Consider the following 11,162-nt stretch of genomic DNA (forward strand, 5'->3'; position numbering starts at 1 on the left):
CGGGGTTTGGGGGGGATGGTGGTGGCAGGGTGTGGGGGTGGGTAAGGAAGGAGGACGGGGAGAGGAAGAATTCCCTGCGAAGTGGTAAAGAGCTGGGTGTACAGAGCTCAACCGCCGGTCTTTGAATCCTAGTACAGCTATTAACTGAAGAACCTTGTAAAGTTGCTTTTACTTTTGACCCCTCATCTATAAAGTGGGGAATAATAGTACCTGCTTCTTTGATAGATTTATAGCACATTTACGCTTTTATTATTTCTCTGAATTTAAGAAGGAAGCCAAAGCCCCCCCCCCCTTTTTTTATTATTACTGTTACTTATCTTTGTATCATTTGTTCCTGAGGCTTACATAAATATATTTTAAAAAATTAGATTTTGCAACACCAAAATATACATACTTTTATATATTTTTTTAAATTTTTGTATTATAGGCTTCCAAAGGGAGAACTTTGAGCTTCAGTGAAAGGCACCAGCAATTAGTAGATAGAAACTACCACAAAATGTTGCACCTCAAGGCTCTAAATAAGATAGAGTCTCAAATCAGGGACCAAATTGTGCGGAATGAAAATGATGATCGAGCTGATCGCAAGAGATTCCTCAGGTTATTACAGGATGAACAATTTGAGTTGGATATGGAAGAGGCCATTCAAAAGGTAAATTTTATTATTCATCATTTTTTCCCCCTTTGTTTTCTCCTTGGAAATGATGAAAGCTAACCGCTCATACTGGAATTGAGTAGAGAGACAACAGCATCAGACATAGGATGCCTCAATGTAAGTCAGCCCAGTCTATTGGTTCAGAGCTGGGTTTTTGGAGCTAGACTATGTGTCTTTGAATCCTAGGACTCCTGTATATTAGTTGTGGAAACTTGGGTGGGTTGCTTTTAATTTTTATGCCTCATTTACAAAATGGGAATAATAGTACCTACTTTGTATGATAGTTTTAATGATTAATGAGTTAATACACGCAAAGCCCTTGTGATAGTGCCTGGAACAAAGTTAGCACTCAGGTGTTTTTTTCTTTTTTTTCATAAATATGATATCCATAATTACTAATGTCCATAGTTTTGTTCACATAAGTACAATTCTGTTGCCTTCCATAAAATTATAGAGACAAACATTTAATACCTTTTGAACTTACTGAGATTAAACGTGTACTATTAAGAGGCAGAAAATGAACACTTACATATTAGGTATGAATTTACTTGTATTTTCAAGTACTGCCTTGAAAAATTTGGGTACAATTTATATCTCCTAAAATACAGAGATAATTTTCCAGTGGAAATTTCTAAATATGTAAAGGGATGAGGGTGGTAGAAAAAGGGAAGCCAATAAGAAAAGAGTTCTCATAAATGTGAAAAAAGTATCCTGATATTTCAGTGTTTTTTGAGTGTCTATTTTATGTTCAACATTTTGTAGGACATTATGGGAAGTGGCGAAAGCAAGCTTTTTTTTTTTTTTAAAAAAAATTAAAAGTAGTAACCATCTCTCTACGTCCCAAATTCCAGAAACTTAGACATGATTTTTTTTTAACCCTGAGCAAGATCTCTGGGTTTAGATTTTTTTCTTATTCTTTTTATTCTTATTTTTCTTTAAAGATAATCCCAAATATCCTATCAACTATCTCCTGCATACTTCAGGAGGCATTTTATAAAATATTTTCTTACATAATGCCACTATTTTCACCCAGTAGAATTATCAGTAACTTCCAGGTATCATTTCATAAGCAGGTTTCTGTGATTATGTTAGGAATCTGCTTTTTCAGTTGGTTTGTTTTAATCAGGATCTAAACAAGGCTCATGCAGTATATTTGGCTGTTTGGTGCCTCTTAATCTAAGACAGCACTTCCATCATCCTTAATTTTTATTGTTGTTGGTTAATTCTCCCTGGAAGACATTTTTCCCATTGACTTTTTAAGACAGAGTGGGAGGGAGGGAGGGAGGAAGACAGAGACAGACATGACCTGTGGTCTCCAGCACACTCCGACCAGGGCGGGAAGCAAACCCCCAATCCAGGTACTTGTCTTTGACGCCGAATCAAACTTGTGACCCTCTGGTGTGTGGGCTGACGCTCTAACCAGGGCTCCTTAATTTTTTTAACTTCATGTTTCTCGATTGTTATTAACTAGGCCAGTTGTTGTATACAATATCCCACATTCTGAAATTATCTGTTTACTTCCTCTTTGTTGTTTTTAATTTGTACTTTTATCTATATATATAAAAGGCTAAGCGACCAGCTGACTGGCTGGTAGCTATGACGTGCACTGACCACCAGGGGACAGACACTCAAAGCAGAAGCTACCGAGCGACAGCAGCTTTGCAGAGTGTTCTCTCGCACTCCAGGACCCCTCGGGGGTTGTGGGACTGCCAGTTTTGGCCCGATCCCCACAGGCCAGGCCAAGGGACCCCACCTGCTGGAGGGACCCCGCTCACTCCACATACACCCTTTGAACCCCGGCACTGCCCCAGGTGCTGTCAGTCAGGGAGGGACTGCGGGAGGTTGGCTCCAGGGCATGTAAGGCCCGTCTTGCCCAGTCCCGCCTCACCGGCCACCTTCTAATTAATTTACTTTTAGTGTGCATGGGCCTCTAGTCTTTTATATTTTCTCTAAATGGAAGTTAGCTTTAAAGGCATGATTAGATTTGTATACAACTCTTCGGCAATTACTCCATAGATGATGCTCTCCTTGACATTGTATCCCATCAGCAGGCACATGCTGACTGGTTGTTTCATTTTCAGTGATGCTAATGTTGATCAGTGGGTTTAGTGAGACAGCCTGGTCCCTCCACTGTAAAGATCCCCAATAAACTTTCATCTATGGTTCATCAATGAATCTTTTTTTTCATTAGGGAGTTGCAAAACACTGATTTCTGTTTTTGTTATTCTTGTCACATTTAGCTAAAATTCCTCTGTAAAGAAATTTCCCTCATCAGCTAGATTATTTGGTGCCCTAAAATACAGTTCTGGAAATGGAGATAGTTAAAGTCAGAGAATAGAACTGGTGCCTGAGCCACTTCCATTGGTGTCTGCCTGTTGTTTTTTAAATTTTTTTTTGTTTTAGATTTTGACTTCTTCTCTTTTTAAAATTATCTTTATCTTGATGGGGTCTTTATAATGGCTTTGAAGGAAAAAGTGTATATGTGGGGGGTGACTTGCAGAATAAAAGACTCAAGAGAAATAATAACAAGATGCAATATATGGACCTTGTTTGGATTTTCATTTGAACAACCCCCGCCCCCCACTAAAAGCATCTTTGAAACAATTAGGGAAACCTGAATATACACAAGGCATTAAACGTTACTAAGGAATTACTGTTAATTTTTTACACATGTTAATTGTTGTATAGGAAGAAATTCTTATTAGGTAGAGATCACTACTCAATTATATACATGGTAATAACATATCTAGGATTTGTTTTAAAATGCACCAGGAAAGAAAAGAACAAAGGAAAATGTAAGAGTGACATGGAAGAGTAGAGAAAAAAGGTTAGTAAAATATTGCTAATCATTGGAGATGAATGATGGCTGCCTGAGGGTGTATTTTAATATTTTTCTTACTATTGGTGATGTTTGAAATTTTCCATGATAAAGTATTTGGACAATTATTCATTTAGATAATAGTTGGTACTTTAAAATAAAACAAATAATTGTTGCTCTGAAGGCACTTGCAGCTTTCTGTTATAAACAAGTAAATTCAGCCTTCATGAAAAAAATCTGATTCTGGAAAACTAAAGTTATGTGCTTTGTTTTGTTTTGTTTTTATTCAGGCAGAAGAAAACAAAAGATTGAGGGAACTCCAGTTTGAACAAGAAGAAAAATTGGCTGTGGAACTGGCAAAACTAAAACACGAAAGTCTGAAGGATGAAAAGATGAGGCAACAAGTAAAAGAAAACAGGTATCATGGTTTCTATAAATTTCATGTAGTTAGTCTTTCTCTGTAAACTTTTATGTAATGCTTGGTTCCTGAGAGTGAAATTTATTTCTTTATATCATTGCAGTTAGTTAACATTTTGCCTGGAAATACTTACTGCTTTATATCCTATATATATTCATTTGAGAAAAGAAGCTGTATTCCTAGAAGTAAAGTGTTAATATTTAAGCTGGGGAAAAATCAATTCCCTCTGCTCTTTCCTCTAAACCTAATTTTTTAAATGACCTATTATTTAAAAAAAATAGACTCATGGAATCCTACTCTTAAGAGAACTTTGGGGTGATACCTCATTTAATTTTATACTCCTATATAAACTTCCTACAGTATTTCTGGAAAGCAGTGGTCATTTGTGATCAACACCTCTAGTGACTGTGATAGGAAATTAGTTTTTCATTCACCCCTAACTTTGAATAACCTTTTCCCCTTGCGGTCTCAAAGTTGATTTCCCTGTAACTTTCATATGCTTATATCAGTTTTGCTATCTGATGGGGCGGAGGTGGGGGTGGGGGTGGGGGGAGGAATTAGTTTTTCTTGAGGACATCCTTTCATATTTATGAAGCCACTAAATGTTTTCTTCTGTAAGCTAGATATCCTTCATTCCTTCATTTGTTCACCTTCTAGGTTCTCTTCTGTAAATCTAATTTAGATTATTGGTATTTCTTAACAAAATATTGCCACCACAATTTCTTTCTTGGTATCACTGCACTTTCTCCAGGATACTGGGTAGTACCCCTAATAGTGGGATTGTTAACCACATTGTTCTAGAAAGTGATGGCGAACCTAAGACGCGTGTCAGAGGTGCCATGCGAACTCATTTTTTGGTTGATTTTTCTTTGTTAAATAGCATTTAAATATATAAAATAAATATCAAAAATATAAGTCTTTGTTTTACTATGGTTGCAAATATCAAAAAATTTCTATATGTGACACGGCAGCAGAATTAAGTTAGGGTTTTTCAAAATGCTGACACGCCGAGCTCAAAAGGTTCGCCATCACTGTTCTAGAATATGTTTCTTGTCTAAGATTGAGTTGCCTTCTAGGGGTATCTATGTCACCCTTTTTGATTAAAACTCAGGGCTAACTAAATGCCCCTGTACTTATATAGTTGAATATGTTGGAAATGTACTTTGATAATTGTTGTGTTTTATCTTAACTGAGAGGGTTTCTGTAGAATATGATAGGACCCATGAATGAGTTTCAGGGGTTTTGAGCCTCATTAAAATTATATGTTTGGCAAATAAACCCATGTATATTTCTTTTTAGGTCCACAACTTTTAAATTCTCTAAAGGGTTATTATAAAAAATGATTTAAAATTACTGCTAATGCCTCCATATTGTTCTAGTCTGAAACTATCTTTTTTTTAAAAATATGTTTTATTGATTTTTTACAGAGAGGAAGGGAGAGAGATAGAGAGTCAGAAACATCGATGAGAGAGAAACACCGATCAGCTGCCTCCTGCACACCTCCTACGGGGGATATGCCCGCAACCCAGGTACATGCCCTTGACCGGAATCGAACCTGGGACCTTTCAGTCCACAGGCCGACGCTCTATCCACTGAGCCAAACTGGTTTCAGCTGAAACTATCTTTTTGTACCTTAATTCTCAAATCATGATAAACTATCATTCATGGTTTTCTATTATGTGACATTCTTGTCTAATTTACTGATAAAAGATTTAAAAAGAGGAGCTTCCCACGTCTAGCAATTGTAGACGAGGTGATGCAGATAAATGCTCCCTCTGAGAAGAGACTGTCTGGAGAAAGCATAACAGTGAGATCTGGAGAGGAAGGAAACCAGAATGGTGAGCTGGGAGTTTGTAACCTGCTGATTCCAAAACTATGGGTGAGAGTTAAGTGAAGCAGAGCTTGGCTAATAAGCAGATGGCCAGGTGTTTGACATCATTCTACAAGTTGTATGTTTCATATTTGTGCACGCTAGTGTATGTTTTACTTCAATAATAAGAATTCAATTAGATGTTATTTGATTGAAACAGATGAAGAGATAAAGTGTTAGCAGGTTAGTGGAAAATATCTAGACTATAAAGCACAGAGAGAAAAAGGATAAAAAAATATACTACAGAACTTCAAAGAGATATAGGATATAGTGAAAAGTTCTCACAGATGTATAATTTTAGTCCTGGTAGGAGACATGAAAGAGGAAGATGCAGAACAGTATTTGAAGAGGTAGTGGCCAAGGATTTCCAAAAATGATAAAAGACATAAAGCCACCAGTTAAAATTCAGTCTATCTATATAAAACCCTATTATGCAAATTGACCAAACAGTGGAACAATCCGTGGAACAACTGGTTGCTATGATACACACTGACCACCAGGGGGCAGATGTTTAACATAGGAGCCGTCCCCAGGCCGCAGGCCCCAACTGGCAGCGGCGAGTGGGCGGCACCAGGCTGGCCAAGGCAGGGGCGAGTGGGGGCCCCCTGATCACCTCACCGGTCACCCCGCAGATTGGCCCTGTTCGCCAGCCAGGCCTAGGGACCTTACCCATGCATGAATTTTGTGCACCAGCCCTCTAGTATATAATGAAAACTACACTCATATTCATCATAGTCAAACTTTTGAAATCCAACAGTAGAGAAAACAAAAATAACAAAAGTAGCCACACAAGAAAGATTTCAAAGGAGCAACAATAAAAAGTATGACTGAATTTTCAGCAGCAACAATAGAAACTGGAAGACAGTGCATTGAAAGGGATGAAAGAAAATAATAGTCCATCTAAAATTCTATACCTTGTGAAAAATTTCTTCTGATTTAAGTCAAAAGTAATTCAGTTGAGCATTCTTTCAAAGAGAGTAAGCTGCCTCTCATCAATTCAAAACTGCTAAGAATGTCTTATTTTGTGCATAAGCCATGGTAAAATTTTGACTGACATGCAGAAAAGACCATTTTCCTAATGAGTATGTTCACTTGCAAACTGGCAAGTCTAAGAAAATGTTTGCTGTGGTACTTAAAATGTATCCAAAATAACCCAAAGTTACCTATGTTTAGATTCAGCTGCTTACATTTAAAATAAATTAATTTTTTAAATGCAGGGTAAATTTTAAAAAATAATTGAAATTTATTTAGAAAATAAGTTAAGAATTCATGAGACTTTTGATTTTGAACACGTCATTTTTTTTATCCAAGAAAATATAAGACCATTTATTTTATCAGTTATTTATTTATTTATTTATTTATTTATTTATTTATTATTGTCTAAAGTTTTACATATGTCTCCTTTTTTCCCAATTGACCCCCTCCTCCATCCCTTCCCAGCTCGGGGAATAGCAGCATAGTATTTCATTGTGTGGATGTATCACAGTTTTTTAACCCACTCATCTGCTGATGGGCACTTAAGCTGGTTCCAAATCTTAGCTATTGTAAATTGTGCTGCTATGAACATAGGGGTGCATATATCCTTTCTGATTGGTGTTTCTATTTTCTTGGGATATAGTCCTAGAAGTGGGATTACTGGGTCAAATGGGAGTTCCATTTTTAACTTTTTCAGGAAACTCCATACTGTTCTCCACAGTGGCTGCACCAGTCTGCATTCCCACCAGCAGTGAAGGAGGTTTCCTTTTTCTCTACATCCTCACCAGCACTTGTCATTTGTTGATTTGTTGATGATAGTCATTCTGACAGATGTGAGGTGGATCTTGTTGTTTTGATTTGTATCTCTCAGATGAGTAGTGACTTTGAGCATGTTTTCATATGTCTCTGGGCCTTTTGTATGTCCTCTTTCGAAAAGTGTCTATTTAGATGCTTTGACCATTTTTTGATTGGATCGTTTATCTTCCTTTTGTTAAGTTGTATGAGTTCTCTGTATATGTTGGAGATTAAACCCTTACCGGAAATATCATTGGCAAATATGTTCTTCCATGCAGTGAGCTTTCTTGTTGTTTTGCTGATGGTTTCTTTTGCTGTGCAGAAGCTTTTTATTTTGATGTAGTCCCATTTGTTTATTTTCTCCTTAGTCTCCATTGTCCTAGGACCGTGGTCACAAAATACCACGTGCGGGCCCGCACGTACAGTGCAATTGAAACTTCATGGCCCATGCACAGAAGTCGGTAATTTGTGGGAGAGCCACACTCAAGGGGCCAAAGAGCCACATGTGGCTTGCGAGCCGTGGTTTGCCAAGCCGCAGTTTGCTGACCACTGCCCTAGGGCTGTGTCCGTAAAGATATTGCTATGACATATGTCTGCTATTGTACTGTCTATTGAGTCTTGTAGAATTTTTATGTTTTCCCGTCTTACATTCAAGTCCTTTAGCCATTTTGAGTTTGTTTTTGTCTATGGTGTAAGTTGGTGGTCTAGTTTCATTTTTTTGCATGTGTCTGTCCAAATTTCCCAGCACCATTTATTAAAGAGACTGTCTTGTCTCCATTGTATGCTCTTGCCTCCTTTGTCAAATATTAATTGAGCATAACAGCTTGGGTTGATCTCTGGGTTCTCTGTTCCGTTCCATTGGTCTTTATGTCTGTTCCTGTGTCATTTATTAGGTCTAGTAGTTTTTTGATGGAGTTTTTACGGTTTTCTATGTGCAGTATCATGTCATCTCTAAATAAGGACAGTTTTACTTCTTTTCCAATTTGGATGCCTTTTATATCTTCTTGTCTGATTGCTATGGCTAGCACTTTCAGTACTATATTGAACAGGAGTGGAGAAAGTGGGCATCCTTGTCTTGTTCCTTTGGTGCCTGGGACAACGCCAAATCAACTGAGCCACACCAACCAGAGTGGCTGCATCAATTTTTAATTCTGCCAAAAGTGCACAGGGTTCCCTTTTTTCTACATCCTCGCCAGTGTTGTTTGTTGATTTATTGATGATACTCATTCTGACAGGTGTGAGGTGATTGCATTTTGGTTTTAACTTGCATTTTCCTGATAATTAGTGATGTTGAGCACCTTTTTATGTCTGTTGGCCATCTGTATGTCCTCTTTGGAGAAAAGTCAATTCAGATTCTCTGCCTATTTTTAATCAAATTACTTTATATTAAATTGTATGAGTTACATTATTATTTTGGATTTTAACTGCTTATCAGATGTATCATTGGCGAAAATCTTCTCCCATTCACTAGGCTGCCTTTTTATGTTGCTGTTGGCTCTCTTTGCTATGCAAAAACTTTTTAGTTGATGTCCCATTTGTTTATTTTTGTTTGTTTTCCTTTCCCAGGGAGACATATCCAAAAAAATATTGCTAAGAGTGATGTCAGAAACTTTACTGCTTATGTTTTCTTCTAGGAGTTTTATGGTTTTGGGTCTTATATTTAAGTCTTTAATCCATTTTGAGTTTATTGTCTCTGGTGTAAAAAGTGATCATTTCTTTCTCTTTTTTTTGCATGTATCTGCCCTATTTTCAGCACTGTTTATTGAAGAAACTGTCTTTACCCATTGACTATTCTTGCCTCTTAGTCAGATTAATTCACCACATAGATGTTGGTTTATTTTAGGGCTCTCTATATATTCTGTTCCATTGTTCTAGGTGTCTGTCTTTATGCTAGTACCATGCTGTTTTGATTACTGTAGCCTTGTAGTATAGTTTGATTTTAAGTAGCTTGATACCTCCAATGTTGCTCCTTTCTCAATGTGATTTAGATATTTGGTGTCCTTTGCAGTTCCATATACATTTTAGATTATTTGTTCTAGTTCAGTGGAAAAATGCCATTGGTATTTTGGTGGGGATTGCATTGAATTTGTAGATTGCTTTGGGTAGTATAGACATTTTAATGTTAATTCTTACTATCCATGAGCACAGTATATCCTTCCATTTATTTGTGTCTTCTTTAATTTCTTTGTTCAGTATCTTATAGTTTCCCAAACACAGGTATTTTACCTCCTTGGGTAAATTTATTTCTAGGTAGTTTATTCCTTTTTAAAAATATGTTTTTATTGACTTTAGAGAGAGGGGAAGGGGGAGAGAGAGAGAGATAGAGACATCAATGAAAAAGAAACATCAATTGGCTGCCCCCTGCATGCTTCTGCTGAGGACTGAGCCTTCAACCTGGGCATGTGCCCTGACCAGGAACCGAACTGTGACCTCCTGGTACATAGGTTGATGCTCAACCACTGAGCCATACCAGCCAGGCCTTCTCAATTCTTAATCACCTCACTGTGTGCTTGGGATCTGCCCTTTCCATGTCTCCACCCTTCCTACCAGTCTTGACATGGCTTCTTCTTTATATCCTTTGTTATAGGAATTCTGTTCAGCTCGTCTTCTGGTGATTCTCGATTATGGTTGTTCTGTAATTTAGCTGTAATTTTGATATCATGGGAGAAGGTGAGCACAATGTTTATCTACTCTGCCATCTTGACTGGCAGACTCCTAAGATAATCTTCAAGATCAGAATTGGGGACTTCTCCAGGATATGAGTACTTATTTTAAAGCTACAATAATTAAGATAGTGTGGCTTTAGCACAGGATAAACAATGGATCAATGGAATAGAATGGAGCACCTCTTCTCAAACAGAAAATTTAGGCCATAATGACCTAAGGCATCCATTATATGTAATGAATGAACTCCTATGGATCTAAAATAATGCCAGCTATATACCATCTTTGAGAAAATTAAAAACACAAATCATTACATTTTCTGTGAGGCCTGGTTCTCTTGTGGAACCCCAGCTGAAGAAGGACGGGATAGAAAAATCCAAAAGCAGATCCATGCATGTATGCACACTTACTTTATGAAAAAACTAACACTGCAGAGCAGTAAAGACATTTTTATAAAATGGACTGGATCAATTGTATATCTGCATGGAAGAAAATGAACTCGGTTTCTGCCTCACACCACATACAAAAAGCATTCCCTGAAGAATTGTAATCTAAAAGTGAATGGTGAAATGACAGAACTTTGAGAGACATACAAGAAAACTACAGGCCTGGTGCATGAAATTCATGCACTCAGGGGGTCCCTCAGCCTGGCCTGCACCCACTCACAGTCATGAGACCTCTGGGGACGTTAGTCGGACATCCTTAGCACTGCCGCAGAGGCAAGAGAGGTTCCTGCCACTGCCACTGCACTCACCAGCCGTGAGTCTAGCTTCTGTCTGAGCCACACGGACCACCAGGGGGCAGCTCCTGTGTTTAGTGTCTGCCCCCTAGTGGTCAGTGTGTGTCATAGCAATCAGTCATTTAGGCTTTTATATATGTAGACTAAAGGCCCAGTGCATGAAATTCATGCACAGGTATGGTCCCTAGGCCTGGACTGTGATCAGGGCCATCTTCACAGGCTGCTGGTGGG

At 37.9% G+C, this 11,162-nt stretch overlaps 1 protein-coding gene across 2 annotated transcripts in view; it reads left to right on the top strand.

The window, feature by feature from the left end:
* The window catches only part of MNS1 (meiosis specific nuclear structural 1), a 27,178-nt gene that overhangs the window by 487 nt on the left and 15,529 nt on the right, over positions 1-11,162 (top strand). For both annotated transcript variants that reach the window (XR_001514094.1, XM_015564976.1), the window contains exons 2-3: positions 428-649; positions 3,761-3,888. Coding sequence is in view for 1 of the 2 variants with exons in the window: in XM_015564976.1 (XP_015420462.1) it covers positions 428-649; positions 3,761-3,888 (350 nt within the window). In the remaining variant the exon portion in view is untranslated. The remainder of the gene's footprint in view (positions 1-427; positions 650-3,760; positions 3,889-11,162) is intronic.

The sequence above is a fragment of the Myotis davidii genome, unplaced genomic scaffold (genome assembly GCF_000327345.1).
Source record: "Myotis davidii unplaced genomic scaffold, ASM32734v1 scaffold441, whole genome shotgun sequence".
Taxonomy (NCBI): domain Eukaryota; kingdom Metazoa; phylum Chordata; class Mammalia; order Chiroptera; family Vespertilionidae; genus Myotis; species Myotis davidii.